The sequence below is a fragment of the Lagopus muta genome, chromosome 1 (assembly GCF_023343835.1).
Source record: "Lagopus muta isolate bLagMut1 chromosome 1, bLagMut1 primary, whole genome shotgun sequence".
NCBI lineage: Eukaryota > Metazoa > Chordata > Aves > Galliformes > Phasianidae > Lagopus > Lagopus muta.
In genome coordinates, this window is record NC_064433.1 from 113,880,269 (window position 1) to 113,899,926 (window position 19,658).

Below are 19,658 nucleotides of genomic sequence, written 5' to 3' on the forward strand. Positions count from 1 at the left end.
CTTCTTGGCACTCTACATTTGTTTACAAAAATTCTTCAGAAGACTTTAAAAACGTAAGATGAAGATTGTGGGTTTGACAAACAACTGAAGCATGTGCAGTGTCAGACCATAGTAAGACGTTAGTGCTGTTAACTAAGTCTGCTTTCTCCACAGATGAGGTAAATTGTCCCATGCTTTGTATGAGGACCAAGAGGACAGCCATTTCTCTTTTGGCATTGTATTTTCTGTGTGTAAACATATGTCTTTATCTATTGCTAGCCCTTCATCTTTATGATATATATTAATAACACAAAAAGTGAGTGCAGGGAGGTATTGATGTGTGCCAAACTTTTGTGTTTATTTTTAAGTGTTTCACATGAAAGTGCTTTTGTTTTCTCTCAGGATCTAAAAACCTTGATCTTCTGAGAAAGAAGCAGGCATGCTTCCAGTTTTTTCCAGACTCATGGTCTGTTATCAGACACTGAAGAGTTCCCTGTCACATGCTTCAGTGTCATATTGTTTTCATATTTCCAAAAGCTTTTTTTAGTGTATATCAGGTTTTGAAAGATTCATTTGTGTTCAGTGCAGTAACACTTGTGATAATTACACATCTGGCACTGCAGACAGAGCAAGATTATTTTCAATATATTTCAATGTTTTTATGATTGTTCTGAGTTCTGCGCAGTTAGACTTAGGTTCATTATACCTGGCATTATAGACAGAATAGTATTAAGATTCTGTAGTCTTGAAACTCTGCAGAGAATTAACAGAAGAGGTTTTTTGATTTTTTTAATTTTGAAAAGATTTTGTTGACCTACAGAAACTACAAGTAATATCGTTACCTTGAGTTTATTGGGTTAAACTTTATGAAATTTCAAGGATAATTTAAGATTAAATTATCATTAATAATTAGCAATATGTTAAATATATATTTTGAAAAGCCAGACTGGGAAGCCACAGCCAGGATTTTGTAAGTTTCCTGTATGTCACACTAAGATTTTTGTGGCATTTCCTTTTGTATATGTATATGTGCTGTGATTAGTTGGTGGACTCTGAATAATGAGAGATTGTTTTAGGTAGGATCTCTGGGCGGTATGTATAGTGTGTTTTATTTTTGGTTTCAAACTGGATTATAGCCTTAGGCTTTTCCTGAACTAAAAGAGAAATTTAGTCTTCTAGTTTAGAGCATCAGAATTATACCTATAGACTAATTAGTCTAAAATCAACATAGTGTTTTTAATTATTAAACGTAATTGAGGAGGTGTTAGATCTAGTACAGTTTTATTTTCCTTCTATATTGTTACCAAGACAAATGAAAATAGAAATTTAGATTTCTACTTCATCCTGAAACACAAGCTGTACCTACAATTACCAGTTACTGTGAACACACCTAAACATGAGTGAGAACTTCTTAAATAAGGAAAAGTGACTTGAAGTATTAGGTACAATATATAATGAAAACCCTGTGTTGATTCTGCAATTTATTCTTAACTCCTAGCTACTGGCTTATATATGGATGTCTGCTATATATGTTACATACCTACTTGAATATCCATTTTACATTTTTTATGCCAACAAAATATTAAAATAAGCAATCAAATCATATATGGGTTCAGTATGACATGAGACCCTGTATTTTTGTTAGCATGATCTTAATTCTTACTAATAAAAATAGGAGTTACGTGAAAAAGAAAAGTAAGTTTTCTATTCCTCCACAAGGAATTTCTGTTGAACGTATGTTTTTCTTCTGAAATATTGGGCTTTGAATAGCTCTTAATTTGCCTATGATTTGTCTGTAAAATACTGAAGTGTATCATTTGTCAACTCTGTTGAGTTCCAATTCTGAAGTCATGTATTTGACTTTAAGACTAACCTGGTATGTGATACTTCGTGCTTTCTTTGCAAATCAGGAGGCTGGCAGGGCAATGTGGCAGGTTAAGAAGTCTCAAGAAATCAGGACATCCCTGAGATTATTTACTTTCTTCTTCCTCTTTTGAAACACTCACCTTTCCTGTCATGCTGCAGGCCATCCAGCGAGAAAAGCCTGAGAAGTACAGAAAGCTGCAAGATGCCAGCAGATCAGCTGAGGCCCTGGTGGAACAGATGGTGAATGGTAATTACAAGGGAGTTGATTTAGATAATGTTCTCAGGGATTTAATAAATGCACAGGTTTATATTTATCGCAGGAATTATATTAGAAAAATGCTATCTAAATGGAACAGCAAAGTAAATTTCATTATATTTATTCTATTATTTCTGGATATTAAATCTGTTAATTAGTAAAGAGAAAAATCTTACAACTTCAGTATCATGAAAACAAGTGTGTGTAAAACGTGCTGATGGTAATGAACCTGTATTTACAATCTGTTCTGTGTAGAGAATAAAGTTGTAATCTTATTTTCTGAGTATACTAGGCTTTCAAAGGTACATTAATTCATCCAAGTTAGAAAACTGAACAGTTTGAAAAAGTGTTTTCTAACTTTGATTATAATAAACTTTGTTTATTTTGTTATATGTATGTTGCTGTTATGTTCTGTATTATATAAAGTATAAAATTTTATTGGGTATTTGAAGATATTTTTAGCATTCAGCTTTTTAAGATAATAAACATGAAAGCTTATACAACACTTAAAAAAAAAAAAAAAAAGTTGCAATTTTTCTATGTTAATCATCGAATTTTCCAAGAAAAATATGCTATTGTGTTCAGCAAAGTTTATGAACTTTTTAAAGGAAGAAGAAAACCCAACAGCAAGATAGATGGAAGTAAAATTGTATGCCATCTCCCTATCTCTGATGTTAAAAAATGTCTGACTTCGTAGTAAAAATATTAACCATGGACCACAATCTGTATACTGATAGGCTTACAAAAATACAGGTGTTGAATGCACAGAACTTCAGAACGTATGTTTTATGTTAAATTGTTATAACAAAGAGTCAAGAATGTAACTGTTATTAATGAAATGCTAAACTACACACATTTGATGGAGTTTTAGGATTATCTTGCTTAAGTATGAATTTTTAAGTATGAAGGTGGTACTTTAAAAGTAACCACCCTTATATTCTGGCCATATTTAATTACAATTATCATAGCATCTGTTAAAAGAGGTTCTTTCACATGCTTTGTGAATAGACAGGAGGGAGTCTGGTAAAATTTGCACCCTTTTTGAAGTCATTGGATTTTTTTCTGTGAAGGAAAAACAAAAAAAAAAGTTCTGTATCTTTTTTTGACATATTTTTCTGCCAGGGAGATCTGCTGTACAGGACTTCTAAGGCAATATTTGAAATTTGTGTGCTGACATATCAAGATTGTTATTTTGGACCTAACCTGCTTAGTGCCCAGTTAACAGTGCCCCATTGATTCTTTGGCCAGTTGCAGACTTGCACGTAAGGAATTCCATCTTCAGCTTCATCAGATTAGCTTTCTTAAATATTCTCATGTCCTCAATGTTCTTTTTTCATGCTTTTGTGATTATTCATAGTTCATAGGTGTTGTGATTTTAACCGTGACTAGATGTGCTTTATTATCCATTGTATCCCAAGTACCCTCTTTTTAGAAAGCACATCTTGCAGCTGGGGTATAAGCACAGAGTAGGCTAGCTGACCCAGCATGACTTTATCTGTTTCCTGTCAATTACTTTGAATTCTGCCTTACATATGGCATATGATGCCAAATGTCATGGTAGCCTTAGCAGCAGGAATTTTCTAGCAAGGGTGATGGATTAGCTGCCTGTAGGAGTGAAGCTTCTTTTTGCGGTGATTTTAGATAATAAACTATTTCATCAAAAAGAGTTTCTCTGGCCTCATTGTTTATGGCAACTTGAGGAACAGTTTATTAAATGGCTAAATAATGCAGAGATCACCACCAAGAAGGAGTGCTAGAGAGTGGAATTAAATAATCATCTTTACTTGAAGAGAACTGTAAGATCACATTAACAAAGAATTTTGTGAATTAAATATTTTGCTAGGTGTTCAAAATTATGTTCTGAGCATAGGGGAAGATAACCACAGTGTTCAACCTCAGTACTTCTATGAAGAAGAAATTTTGTTTGTTTTTTTAATCATATGCTCAAATACTTTTGCAATTAATGGGAGCATCTGTAAATTGATGCTGAACTAAAAGGTGTGTTAAAAATCAAAACAAAACAAAAAACAACCCTCAGCATTAAACCTATATCTTAAACTGCAGTAGGCTTATGTAGGTATATATTTTCCAGGGTGGTTCAACTAAGCTTCCTTAGTAGCTGTGAGGCTTGTTGAAATTCACTTGGGCATTTGGGACATACAGTCTTCTCCTCTTTGTTATAATTTTTGCGGATTTCTGGATTCACTAAGAAGAAAAGAGGAAAGAGTACATCATAGGAAAATTTTCTAGCTGAATCTCCAAAATAATGTCCAACAGGTTAGACTGACTGTAGCTACGTGCCTTCCTTTGTCTAATGCTGGAACTTTTTTTCCATAGCAAGTGAAGGAAGTGAAGTTAAACATACCATTTCAAATTTGGGAAGCACATGGTTTAGCATCTGGTGGAGGGAAGACATACTGTGTTATCTTGAATAAATGATCTTTTTTAATTTTTCATGATCATAATCTAAAACCACAGATGTAAGTACTAAACAGATGATTATTTTGTATGTACTTTCTTTGTGGAAATATTTTACAGGTGCAGTTGAAGTTTGTCATGCACATATGACATATGCACATGCTGTGTAATCTGTAACTAAAAGACTACCCAAGGCAAACCAATTTAAGATATAAATTAGTTGTGAAAACAAGTGATTACAGTTTTAATTGCATTGCTATTTTTTAGTTATTTTATATCATGTACATAATGATTAGAGTTCTAAGATTCCAATCATACCAGCACTAAATTTTTGGCTTTGCTTTTACGTAGGTCTGCTTCCTCTTTGTTCTTAAAAAATAAAAAAAAATAAAAAAATAAAAAAATTGAACAGTATGAAAGTACGAAGTAATCTGGTATATTGTAAGAGAGAAGTTCACAATGGTGGTAAATTTCATTGTTAAATCATTTATATACTTATTTTCTTGCTCTTTTACTGTGATAGGAGAGGAAATAAGTAAAAAGAAGGATTCAAATTCTGGAGAAAAGTAGGTGTTTTTATTTAGTCTCGTTTCTTTCTTTCTTAGAATTGAGAAAAGTAATCTGAGGAAATGTATTTATGTATATACAATATTCCTGCCTTATGTTTTCAGCCAGTATCAGCAAAAGTATTCTGAGTGGAAAGAACTGTGATTTCACAGCTATTCTTAAGTTTGTAAGCAGTGTGTCTGGTTAGGTTAGTGCCATTTGAAGGACTTTTCCTATCACGGGGAAATCACTGTTTTTATCTTTAAAAAATCACCCTTCTACACAGGCTGTGCTCTGCCTCTCCTTGCCCGTCAGTTTAAAGAGGCCTGATGATTACAATCAATAAAAACATTTATGTTCTGCTTCCATTGTTTTTGGAAAATGGGGGAATAAAAGCAAAATAAATATATGTGTGTGTATATACACACACACACACACACACATACATATAAAATATATAATAATTTACATATGTATAAATATAAATATAAATATATAAAACCAATTCCATTCTAAAATGCAACAAAATGACTACTGAGAGATGTTTGATAGGCAGAATTAAAGTGAATATAGAAGAAGAATTTGTTGTGATAGAACACATATTGGTTAGGAGTCCTTTTTTTAAGGAAGGAATGTATTATCTTGTTTCATTATGAGTTACCATTTCACATATGCTTATGCATCAAAATCTATAAAAGCGTAGATAATATTACATTATTCTGTCATAGATTCACAGCAAACGATAAATACACTTCATAAGATATGCTTCATACTAACTGGCAGTTCCAGAGTACTTGCATGTAAGATGCCGCACAATTAAAAGTACTGACACAATTTGTTATGCACAGTAGGCACCGTAGTAAAATTAATAGAGGTACTCCAGGCAATGATCTGTTTCCTCTGGGTACAGTTTATTTATTCACTGATTGTATCAGGAGATCTTAAAATATGAAAAATGAAAAGGTTATGAACCATTATTTCTAAATTAACAGTGTTCTAAAATTACCAGAAAATGGATTTTGACCCCTGATTCTCAATTTTTGTATGTCTTGTTGCCGTGAGTGAAGCACACTAAGAAGATTGTTGTCAGCATCATGAATACAAGCTGATAGTTGCTAAAGTTGCTAAAGATAGTGAAGAAATCATTACTTCTCATGGAAGTATGTTTTGAGCTTTTGGCTTTCAAGAATTCAGTCTGAAAATAAGAACATTTAGAACTCTGCCTGCATTGCATCACCTATTCAAATAATTATTAATTTTCAAATAGAAGGAGGACAAGCTTTCTTCAAAACAAGATAAATGTGAAGATTTGGACAAGTTCCATTTCTGGATTAGAATTATTTGAACATATATATATAGGTTTAGGAAATTAAATTACCTCTTACCATTTTGGCTTAGACTCTTCTAGCAAAATTTATGACATGCAAGTAATAGCCATTTTCTTGCATCCTTCTGAAAAATGATATCATTCAATAAGTGTTTTCTGGACTGTGAATTTAGAGAGTTTTAAAAGAGTGTCCCTTGGATATTTTCAGATGGGTCTTTATTTCAGTAGGGTATTGTACTGTCTAAAGTGGCCTCTGTATTTTCTTAGGAAGTATAGCTCTGCTCACTCTGGTCTTCTACTTCCCATTTCAGTTATATCAAGAACAGAATCATTTGTTTGTTCTTCTGTGGCTTTGTGGAATCGGTTATAAACTCAAAGTTTAGATAGTGAAATATTAATGAAAACTGAGTAATACTGGATATTTCCACATATAACATTAAGAGGGATATAGCTGAAGAAGAGAGGAGTTAATGAATCTAGATTTTTGTATTATGTACAGTCTTCTCTGAATTCTTGAAAAAGAACTACAGAGAAAAGTATTATTATGTACTGAGAGTTCATGAGTGCACTTTCTCTTGTAATGATAATCTGGCCTAGGGATACTTTGGAAACTGTGGCAGCTGAAAAGAGGAGAGGAGAAAAAAATGAAAGTGACTTTTTACTTTCTTCTCTGTCAAAGTCATAGGAAGTGTCTTCCAGGTTCAGAGGTTATTAATTATGTACGCTGTGCCAGGGATGTTTGCTCTCTCTTAAGAGCATACAGCATTTTTATAACCAGAGTCACAATGGCACAGATGCAATTTTTGAAATACAGCATAATCAAAAGCTTGTCTCCTATATATTTGTTTTTTTTCTCGATGTTGGTAACACTCATTATGTATGTGTCCAGTCATCTTTGTTGTTATTAAGATATGCCATTCGGGTTTATGCTGCCTCTTTGTATATTGATGTATATTCATTAGACGTTAAGACAGTATTCATAAGACACTCTAAGAAAATAAAGTAGTTCTGCAGCAGTGTCTCCAAATGCAGACACACACAGAAGAAACACATCACCAGTGGATCTTACTAATATGTATTAAAATGATGTTACTTCTTTACGCTTTAAGTTTTATTTTAGATCCTTGTCCAATCATTAAATTGTGCCATCCATTTTCCTGGGTACAGCATGTATATGTAGTTGTAACCACCAGTTATCATTATATCCTAGTAGTGCTAGGCTTCTTTCTGCATCCTTGCTTGCATTTTTTGAAATCATGTCCAATTTTCTTGGCTAGGGCAATATCCTAGCAATAGAGTCTGTCCAGGAATTTACTGTAAGGTACTGCACAGTCATCTGTTTACAAGTGGCACTGAATCAGCCGTGAGCTGAATCCAAAATAATGATTGTTGGAGAACAATGGAGTTCTATAGCAAACACACTTCAATTAGTGTGATTTACAGTATTGTTCATAACGGTCATTATTAAGTTTATTATAGTAAGTTTTCAGTATTATTTTTATGTAATGACTTCAGCCATAATTTCTTAAGTTCTACTAAAACAGTTGTGCATGGACTTCACAGTTTTGTATCCCTCATAGGGAATTTTTCTCAAAGATTGTAAGTAGAACCAAAATAAATCACAGCATCTTAAAAATCACACTGTAGTGTGAAGTATCACATTGAAGGCTTTTGTTTTATTTGCATTTAAACTTGGTTTTAAGAAATATGAAAACACCTGAAATTTGATATAGCTAAAAACATAGCTTTTGTTCTACTGGTTAACTAGTGTATGACTTACTGTTGTTACTAAAAAAGTTCTTAAGCGTGTACTTCATTGAGAAATTTATTAATTTTTGGTCAGTATCAGTTGTGTTGCTGTGTGTGTCATTGTATGGCATGCCAAACCAAACCCCAGCTGAAAATAGTTATGAAGAAATGTCACATGGTTTCTTGACTCTGAGTCGTTGCTTGATGTCTATTGATGAACACTGTTGGAGACAGGGGACTTTGTTACGTGTTAACTTTGGTCTGATCCGGACTGTTATTTTTAAGCCCTTACAATATTTTTAAACTAGTAATGCTAAACTTAAGGATTGGATTGTGAAAAAAATATCAAAATAACTGTGGAACCTAGTTCCCATACACTTGAAAATTGCCTTTAAAACAAAGAAAACCACACAGGGATCTTACATGTTAAAATCCGGTTGCAATCCAGACAGAGCTTTCAAAATCCAGTTATCACACATTTTCTTACTTCTTACAGCAGTTTTAATTAGCTTTTTGTATTATGTTACAACTTTCTGCTTTGTTCCCTTTCTTGTATCATAATGCACTTTATAATGCATTCCCATTTTAAGGAAAATATCCTGACAGTAACTTTAAGTAGTTCTGAAATTCTTTCTCCATTGATGTGTAACATCTGTATGTTCAGGTTTGTTATTTGATGATACAACATTTTTTAGATTTATTAGCTCTCAGCTGTAGAAATTGAATTGTTAAAGTACTGTAAACTGATTTACTTCTTTGTGACTTTTAAGTGTTGAGCTTCTTCTCTTGTGTTCTTTATAGAGGGTCTGAATGCTGACAACATTAGACAAGCCTCAGAGCAGCTGAAGAGTCGCTGGATTGAGTTCTGTCAGTTGCTGAGTGAAAGACTGGCATGGTTGGAGTACCAAAATAGCATCATTGACTTCTATTCCCAGCTGCAGCAACTGGAGCAGACAGCAATTACAGCAGAAAACTGGCTGAAAGCACAACCCACACCAGCAACAGATCCTGCTACAGTAAAAATTCAGTTGGAAAAATGCAAGGTTAGAGATTCTTCTAAGTTGTTTATTATATTGTACTTCCTATGTGTACCAGCAGGTGGCCGGATTATAGCATACACTATTTCTTGCAGCCCAAAAGGCCAACTGCATCCTGGGCTGCATTTAAAAAGGAGTGGCCAGCAGGGAGGGGGAGGTGATTGTCCCCCTCTACTCAGCTCCTGTGGGGCCCCATCTGGAGATCTGCATCCAGGCTTGGAGCACCCAGCACAAGAAGGACACAGAGCTCTTGGAACGGGTCCAGAGGAGGGCCAATAAGATTATCAGAGTGCTGGAGGACATCTCCTATGATGAGTGGTTGAGGGAACTGGGCTTGTTTAGCTTGAAGAAGAGAAGGCTCTGGGGCCTTCCAGTACTCGAAGGGAGTATATAAATAGGAGGGGAATGACTGTTTACATGTGTTGATAGTGATAGGACAAGGGGGAATGGTTTTAAACTAAGACAAGGGGGATATTAGGAGTAAGTTTTTCACACAGAGGGTAGTGCCACACTAAAACAGGTTGCCCAAGGAGGTTGTGGATGCCCCATCCCTGGAGGCATTCAAGGCCAGGCTGGATGTGGCTCTGGGCAGCCTGGTCTGGTGGTTGGGTGACCCTGCACATAGCAAGGAGGTTGAAGCTACATGATCATTGAGGTCCTTTTCAACCCAGGCCATTCTATGATTTCAATATATGAAAATTGTACTCCTCGTGTTTTCAAAATAGTTAATGAAGGATAATTACTCAAGGAAAGGAAGGAATGGTAAATAAAGAGGCCTGGTATATGATTATTTAAAATTGTGTTCCAATCATTTAATTATTTTAAGATATTTGCATACCTAAAGTTAAATAATTAGACCCTTAAATTATTCTTATTTTTCCTGTAAGAATCTATTTCTTTGATACTTCATTAAGAAACTATTTCTCATAATCTCTGGTTGTAAAGATCTGAGCCTGAAAAGTGTCTTCATGGTCAAGTCCAAAATTCTGCCCTTGCACATGTTATCTGTTGCATGCCCTGCCTATGTGTAATCAACAGGAGGAATGTTATTCCCTAATCACAAGACAGAATTCAACAGTTGTACAAAAACAACCACACCAATTTAGTCAGAAACCTCCAAAAACATTTTCAGTTATGTGCTTTGCTGCTGTGGAAATTTGCTCATCTTTCTTACTGTAAATAACTCTTTGGGTAGGTATTGTGTCATGAAATCCACTCTTTCCCGTGTATCTTGGTTTTGAACTGCCACATAGAGGCTTTTGAAGGGAACAGAAGTACAATACCTATTTCAGAAGTTTGATCAACATTTGAGGAGGAGTTTAAATGTGGAGAGCTTCTTACATCTTACTCACTTCCTATCTAATACTTTTTGACATGCAAATAATTTTTAAATTGAGATATAGTAACCAGTAAGTTTTGCTACATGCTTGTAGATGCATGATTCTACCAAATCCCTGCTTCCTGAAGCTTTCAAACTAAAACGTTTGAGAAATAAATTTACATCTATTCCTGCTATTATTTATTTTTTTGCACACTTTCAAGCAGGTAGAACAGCTTCTTGCAAAAACTTTCTGTTTAGAGACGCTTACTTAAAGATACTAACTTCTCTCATTTGTTTTTACTTATTAATTGATAGTGTTACAGTCTGTACAAGAAGATAGCAGAACCTCAACCTGTAATACATTACTCTGAGGCAGCTGAACTGCACGTGATCTAACAGAGACGGGTTCAGGTCTATAGTAAATGTGGAGTTTTTATCTCTCCACCTCCAAATGGAAGGAATGGTCTTCAGGCATGGAATTTGGATGTACAGCCACTTTAGTATTACATTACTAATGTGATAATGCAACATGGAAGTGATTTTAAACAATGGCAAGTGTCATACTGGGAACCAGAACTATTGATTGGTTAGAAAAGATAAAAATATATTGGTGATATTTGTTCTTACTATTACTAGCTTTGAATGCAAAGTAATTTTGCAGTGTGTAGTGAAATGGTGAGTTCATGGCACAAGTGATTTCATTTGGAGGATGGCTTTATCTTGATTATTATTATTTTTTTTTTAATCCAAACATGCAGGATGAAATCATCCGAATGTCAACTCTTCAGCCCCAAATTGAACGGCTAAAGGCTCAAAGTCGAGCTCTGAAAGAGAAAGAAGGCAGCCCAGTGTTTCTGGATGCTGACCTTGCTGCTTTTACCAGCCACTTCAAACAAATACTTGCTGACATGCACACCAGAGAAAAGCAACTGCAGACCAGTGAGTATTCATGACAAAAGTTGATTTTGTCTGACTAGAGTACAAAGCATGAACATATTTGCCTTCCTACTTTTGTAGTTGTTTCTGTAGCACTAAACGAGTAGTACAATTTAGGTTATCTTTTTGCAATTGAATTAGTTTATCTGAAATTATGATAAAGCAATAGGAAAACGGGGAAGAGTACGCTGTTCAGAAGAAAAAGTTACATTTGGTGTAGTTCTACCATCAGATTTCCTTCTAACAGAACATATATGACAGATTTTGTGATACATTTTGGCAATATAAAGCTTTCTTTAGTAGGGTAATATGACAGAGCTCTCTCTCTATATCTGTCAGTAGAGAGGAGAGTTTAATTTTGGCAATGAATCTGCTCTAGACTTCCCTAGAAGAGAAATTTAGTTCCACAAAACTCATTAAACAGAATACTTATTTTAGGCTATCTAGATTATCATCATGGGGTAAACTGTTTGTTTTCTCCAGCATAAAATGCATGATTGCTAGTTATAATATCATTTGTAGTAGTTGTAATAAAACACATTTTTAAAAGGGACAGGATTCTATACTAAAATTGAAGGTGATTTTATTATTGACCCTCATGCTAATGACTACTGTACATTTAGCGTATTTGATTATGAAAATAAAATTGAAATATCAGATCAAAATATTAATTTATATCTTTCCCAGCAGCAGAAATTATTTTTCCCTTAGAGCAATGATACCTCTCAATTACTATAGTATTTTGAAATTAGACAGAATGCCAGCTCCTTCTAGTGGATCTTTATGGTATTCCTCCCAAATTACTTCATTGAGAATGATTTTATTTTTAATATTTAATGTTTTTAAATAAAGGCTTTTTTTTTTCTTTTTTTTCCCCCAAAAACACTGCATTATTGTGCTGTAATGGTTACTTCACATACACACACAAACTGAAAAGGTGAGGATGCATAAGACAACTGAAAAAATAAAACACAAATGTGCCATAGCGTGTGATGGAAGAATAATCTGTAGAATTTTAGTTTTAAGGAGTGTAACGTTTATTTGTGACACTGAAGATGGCTGTGGAATTGATAATACTTAATTGTTTTGAATGCCACACTGTTTTGTGTGTTGACATTATTTACCACCTTTCCAACAGGAAAATATGGAAAATGCTGATTTCTTTATGTTTTATTCTCTATATAGTGTTATATAATTACTATATCTGCTTTACCTAATTTTATTATAGCAAGACCATCTAGCCAATTGATTGTAAGATAAGTAGTGTTCGTTACTTGAATTATAATGTTACAAAGCAAGGGCTGTGTTGGAGGTTTTTTTTTCTGGCAGTAGTTGTGTACTGTACTGCAAAATGCTTCCATTACTTGTCCAGCCACAGCAGTAGCTGTTCTTCAGTGGCAGCACTGAGCAGATCAGGATGAGTGTCCTAAAATGGTCGAGAACAGAGGTCTCTAATGGTCTCTTGTTCTTCCTATGTGTTTGCTCTGCATGGGAAGACTTTCAGGTTGGATATTAGGAAAAATTTCTTCTCAGAAAGAGTAGAGAGGCATTGCAACAGGCTGCCCAGGGAGGTGGTGGAGTTGCCATCACAGGAGATGTTCAAGAACTGTTTAGGTGTGCTGCTGAGAGTCATGGTTAGTGGGCATGATGGGAATGGGCTAATGGTTGGAGGAGGAGATCTTAGAGGTCTTTTCCAACTTTATTTACTCTATGATTCTTTGTTTCTACCTTCATTTAAAATGGTTCAGATTTCAAGATTTTTTTGTGTTACATTACTACATCATCTTTCTGGCAGATTAGAGTATTGTGATATTCTCTTCTGATTCGTTTACAGGAAATATTTTTCTGCCAAAATAAGTGTCTCCCACAAGTTAGTTTTGTTTGTTGTGGTTTTTAGGTTCATGAGTGCTTAGTAGTTGCACAGTACAGTTCTTCCTAAAATACAAAAGATGACATCAGCATTTCTGAAATGTTTTTCTCCATGATTTGAATAATATTGCCATTTGTACAAAAGTATATATAAAGCCACTATTAAATCTGTTTGTTTGTTTGCTTTTTTTACTTCTTTACAACCTCATAAAATACAAGAAAATGTTACCTCATTTTTCTTTCTTTATAGTGTCTGTATACCCATAGGTAATTGATCCTTTTGAATATGATATATCCATCATTCCAGCCCTCTCTTTTGTCCGAACTCAATCAAAGTCATTTTTAGAATATCAGTTCATGGAAAAAATAGATAGAGCTGACCTCTAAATATTCAATAATGGCAGTGAAATGGAGAGTCATGAGAATATTTTTAATACAAATAATTTGTTTTCACAAGGAAATTCTTGGTTTTATAAATACTCTGGTGAAAAATGAGGAACTAAACATTATATTCATTTGTCTTGAAACGAATTGATGCTGTGTGGTGGATTTATATTAAGGAGTCTAGTCAGTCTCTCAGCAAAGAACTCAGTAAGTACTCTGTGGTTCAAAACAAGTCCTAGATTGTAGTGATTCGTTCCAGGATACATATTGTTCTGTGTCTGTTTAAATTCTTTTAAAATTCTTCTGTTTTTCAGTCTTGCTGCAATGAAATGTTACCCACCTTCCTTGAGAAACATCCTCATACCCGTTATCAATTTGTCAAGACAGTAATTCAGTGGGAGTTTTGGTGGTATCATTAGATATTTAGAAAGTGACATTAAAAAACAAACAAACAGACAGAAAAGCTTTATGGCATTCTGTATCACATAAAGATTCTTTATGCCCTCTGTTTACTGTTATTTTACATGTACGCTTTTCTCCCTAAGCATGGTATTTTAAACAAGGCTGCATAACCTAGAGGTCATGCAACTCAGTCTTGACATAAATTTATAAGACAAGAAGCCACGGTAACCATAACAGTAAGAAAGCCATTTGAATTTTTGTTTGTCCTGTTTCTGCCTTGCTTTGAATTTCTCACTGATGACTGATGACATTTTCCTGCTTAATATATCTTAGAGATGGGTTATAAGTGACAGTGAAATTGTTTTCATGCATATAATAATCTTTCACCAATTGTTTTGTACTTGAGTAAGAAAAATTTCAGAATCACTACTTGTGTTATCAGTGAATGAAGTTATCAATATAAAGACTGTGATGAATTTCTTCAAAGATAGGTATTACAAAATTAGCAAAACAAAGTTCCAAGAAAAATACAATGTGATTGTAGACACTGCAGTTGCTTTTAAGGAGATTTGTGTGGGAAATACTTGCATTTTTATGTAGACAGTTTGTTTCAAGCACTACAGAAACGATCCCATAGGTTATATTTAATGTCTTTCTTCTTTCACAACCATGTGATGAGCAGTGGGATTTGTCCTGACTGAAGGAGATGGACATTGCAGTATATTCAGTGGGATTTGATAGTTGTTGAAATAATTGTATCCTTATTTCATTTTTGTTTTGAGAAAAAAAAAAAAAAAAAAAAAAAAAAAAAAAAAAAAAAAAAAAGGAAAATCACAAAATAAAGATCTAGTTTAGTTACAGTTCGGGTTGAAAACTTGCTATATCTTTTTAACTACAAAGTGTCATATAAGAGATCAGAATCCATATTAATGCACCTCATTCATTATGTGGGCATTAATCTACGAACAATTTTGTGGCAAAACAAATTTTAGAGTAATAAACAGGCCTGGATGTGTATGTATGTTATGAGCAAAGGGAACTTAGAGATTCGTACTGCCTGTAGTGAGATCATTAGATGTGTGAGATATTTGAAAACTGAAATTACGTAACAGTGATTTCAGTGTAGGAGTTTGGATTCTCATCGCTGACACCCAGAAATTGGAAAAACAATATAGGCAATTGTTGAGTGCTGTTCTAAAATAAGATGCTTTCTTGTGGAGGAAAATACAGATATGTCATTAAAAGAAAAATCTACGTCAGTAAAATACATGGAAAGCTGTTACTTCATTCCTAGTAATCTGTTCTTCACTGAACTTAAGAGTGTTTTTTAAATTGAATACTTAGTAGCTTAATTGGGAACTTGATTAAATCAATGGCTGTGGTCCTTATTTTGTCCTGAAAGTAGCAGGTAACATCATTAGATAAAAATGAAAAAAACATAGCAATACTTGAATGTTCATCAAGTTGTTTTACTGGCAAATGTTCGGAATGTGACTTTCATGCAGTTTGGTAGAGTTTTGTGTAACAGTAAATCTGCTTTTCACCTGTTCTGAAATGTTCCCCACTATTACCGAAAACAGTTTTTCTTTTACATAGCTGCTTGAACTCATATAGCAGTTCTAAGATTTGTTTTTCATTTGAAGGAGAAAATTGTCATTTAAGAAGTTAAACATGACATCAAAACACTGAACTCCATTTTCTATTTTAAATAATAATGCCAATTAAGAGTTGTATGCTTCTTTATCATATCTGAGCTGTTAGTATCTCCATTTGGAGTGATGAATGTATTTTATGTATTTTATTTTAAATGTAATTTATTCTAAAATAAGATTTTTCTTTTAATAAATGAGTCACAGGCAGTGCAAATGTAACAAAGGAAATAAAGTTTAAAAATGCTATTTCAGTAGGCCTACTGTTAGCAGTGGTGATAGTATGGAAAATGCCTGTTTTCTGTGTAGCATATATCACAATTGCTTTTGTGTAAATAAAGCACACCTAGAAGGGAAAAAAAAAATTCTCCATGGGAGCAGGACTTATCTTTTGTAAATCTGCAGTTGTGTATAGTGAATGATATTGGGCAGTATTTCAAGAATAGGACGGTACGCCATATAAAGTGCATATTCTACAAGAGAGAGACCTTAAGTGGACATGATTTCAGTATAATGTAGTGATGTCTTGCTGACAGTACAAGTTTTTAAAGAAACATTCTGTTAATAATTAAAAAAGTAAGTTATATTGAGCAGTGCATTCTGCCAACCATTGTTTTATGAAAATGTAAGCAAGCTTGCACTTGTCATAATTGCTTTTGGACAGCTATATCAATTTTCAGTACAGTTCCTTCTGAAACACACGTGAGATAAAAATAGTTGTAATCTTTTCTGAACATTTGTAAACTTCATTATTACATATATGGCACAAGTTGAAAATGTTTCAATGAACTAGACGTATTTTTAGTCAGTACTTACCTCAATGACTGTAGATGAAAGTGTGGTTGAGGGCAGACGTAGTATCTCGGATTATGAGTTGGTGATGTGTGCTCCAGATGTTGTCTGTTTATGGCAACTATAGTGTTGTTGTAATAAGCAGAGGACAATAAAATTCAGCTTCACTGTAGAGAGATTCATCTTTTATTCTTTTAACAGATGTTCTAAATAAAACCTTTTACTTGAAAAGAAACGTTAAACAGACAAGCATGGGCCATAAAAGGGCATGCTTTTTCCTGTTACATTTCTGAAATTAGATTTTGGATTAAGTACACTGGTTTGTATGTTGATCTCTAAATACACACATTTAGATTGATTTAACCATGTAGATTTTCATTTGATGTAGAACAAGATAATCCAATGTTACACACCTCATAAAATGACAGAGATATAACTATTAGAAAGAGTGTATTCATTCTTCAAAAGTTTTCTTCTGCTACTCTTGGAAAAATCTGATGCTGACCGTACTGGCTCTGTTGTAATCTGTTGCAAAATGACTAATGACTTCAGTAGGGCTGGGTCCTCTATCAAACATCTTCTTTCAACAAAACAAATAATTGAGTGTGAAATGACTTCTTTCCTTCTTCTTCCCCACTGAATGCAGTTTTTGACAGTTTGCCTCCTGCACGTTATAAAGACACAGTGACTACTATACTTTCATGGATCCAGCAGTCAGAAACTAAAGTCTCCGTACCTCCGGTTGCAGTTGCTGAATATGAAATCATGGAACAGAGACTTTTGGAGCTCAAGGTGAGTGTTCAGACTGTGGAAAGAATGTCTCAAATGAAGAATTCAGAGGACCAGAGTCCTTACCTGTTGATGAGTCTACTGAAGCTTATGGATCTTGAGTGATTTATATCAGTTAGAAATTTAGCTAAGGACTGCAGAAGACGGTGAATAGTTACTTTTACTGTCTTCCATTAGTTAAAGGAATAAAAATGTTGTGCATCACTTCAACCAATTTTATAATATATTGAACATATTAAGAAAGAGCCCTTGTGTGTCCCCATGATGTGTAAAATATTAGGTCGTTTCAGTTTTTTTTCTGTCCACATGAAACTATTTGTGCTTTGCAAAATGTACAATATGCATAATTTCATGTCAGATTTACAAGCAGACACAAATGTGGGACAAGTTTTGCCAGTAGGTACAAACTTTCCTTGCATTTCAATATTTGATACTGTTTTAAGATCTGATGAATAATGTGCATGCCATTTGATACACATAGCAAGTAACATGCAGAAACAAAAGTAGAATAGAATAGAATAGAATAGAATAGAATAGAATAGAATAGAATAGAATAGAATAGAATAGAATAGAATAGAATAGAATAGAATAGAATAGAAAGAAGAAGCTAGATGCAGCAAATTTGGGATAAATGGTTGTCAAAACTTAAAATCATAAAAGCAATTCTGAGTTTGTTCTTCTCTGCTTATAGTCTGATTGTTTTAAAATGTAGTCTTAAGGATCTTAGGAAGTTCCTATTTCAAGTTATTGAAATGTATCTGAATTACCTCCATGAACTAGCGTAAACAACTCTGATTATTATTAGTAGTAGTTAAACTAAAAACTCTGCAGTGCAGTTTGAGAAAAGCAATTCCACATAATTTAGTAGCATAAGCAATTGGAGTTTTGAGCAAAGACAACCTATGTTTAGAGTTTTCAGTCCTTGATCCAGCAGCCTCATCTATGGCTAAGAAAAGTTTGTTCAGAATTAATACGTATGTCTGAATACTATTTACTGCTTATTTCATAGGCTCTACAAAGTTGTCTGCAAGAGCAGCAAAAAGGCCTGAACTATCTCAACACAACCGTTGAAGATTTGTCTAGGAAAGCCCCTGCAGAAGTCAGCCAGAAATACCGATCGGAGGTTGAGTTGATTGTTGGCCACTGGAAAAAGCTGTCATCGCAGTTGGTGGAACATTGCCAGAAACTTGAGGATCTTATGACTAAACTCCAACGATTCCAGGTTAAACAAACTTACTCAGCCTCACCTGAGGTGGCTTGTGGCCTTATGAATAGCACAGCATACACCTCAAAGGAGTACATAAAGTTAAAATGTAATGAAATGTTCTCTTGATTTTGGTGGGCCCAGGATTTTTCTTTGAATTCTAAATAACTTTAATTTCATTGAAATTGCTATTAATATTTCTCTACTTACTTTTTCATTGTAGTTAAAGTTTTTATTGCAGCTGAAGTAGCTTTAACCATGTTGACTCTAATAGATTCACTTACGTATTTAATGGCATTTGTAGCATGGTAGTATCTTGGTAGCAGCTGCCAAGAGTTAGAAATGTTCCTCACTTGCACAGTTACATGATTTTCAGGTATTTAGAATGACATTATTGCAACCTTACACTGTTGTTTTGTTTTACTCTGAGAATTTCTTGTTTACTTACAAATCACATGTATCAGCATTACACAAGAAGATGATATTAAGTAGTTTAACTATTCCTCTCCCCACCAAGCAGCTCAGGGGCTTGGGAACTGAAACTTATGATTAGCTCATAAATCGTTCAGGAAAACTTTACTCCAATGTGGTCTCATCCTATGCTGCAGGTTCCTTCGGGAAATATCCACCTGCTCTGGCATGGGGTTCCCCATGGGATGTGGGGACATTTTTCTTCCTCCACTATAGTCTCTGCCACTCTCATCCAGCACCTTCTCTCCCTCTTTCATCATTAACCTGTGTGTTGGTGTTCACATTTCTTACATTTTTTCTCTGCTCTGCAGTCATGGAGCATGCTGTGCTGGCATGGGACACAGAGGCCCCCCCTGGATTTGTGTCCCTCCCCCCCCTTCCCTACTATCAAAACTTTGATACCTGCACCCAATATAACTAGGAAAACTGAAAATTGATTTTATCAATAGTACAGTGATATATTTGCAATTGCACAAAACAGATCATCCCAGATTAGTCTTTGTAGTTAATGCTCTGTAAAAAGTATATTTCAACTTGAAATTTATTGTTTAAACTCTGTGGGAGGAGAAGAAGAAGATAGTATTCATTTGACAGTGAGTTTTCTTCTTCACTGCACCTCTTAGATCTGTAGGACCACTGTTACCGTGGACAATTTTTGAAGGA

At 34.3% G+C, this 19,658-nt stretch overlaps 1 protein-coding gene across 16 annotated transcripts in view; it reads left to right on the forward strand.

Annotated features, from left to right (window-relative positions):
- Positions 1-19,658, forward strand: part of DMD (dystrophin) — a 1,043,969-nt gene that overhangs the window by 377,214 nt on the left and 647,097 nt on the right. For all 16 annotated transcript variants that reach the window (XM_048931232.1, XM_048931479.1, XM_048931663.1 and 13 more), the window contains 5 exons: positions 2,005-2,092; positions 8,943-9,184; positions 11,258-11,438; positions 17,178-17,323; positions 18,330-18,542. In XM_048931232.1, the coding sequence (XP_048787189.1) occupies positions 2,005-2,092; positions 8,943-9,184; positions 11,258-11,438; positions 17,178-17,323; positions 18,330-18,542 (870 nt within the window). The remainder of the gene's footprint in view (positions 1-2,004; positions 2,093-8,942; positions 9,185-11,257; positions 11,439-17,177; positions 17,324-18,329; positions 18,543-19,658) is intronic.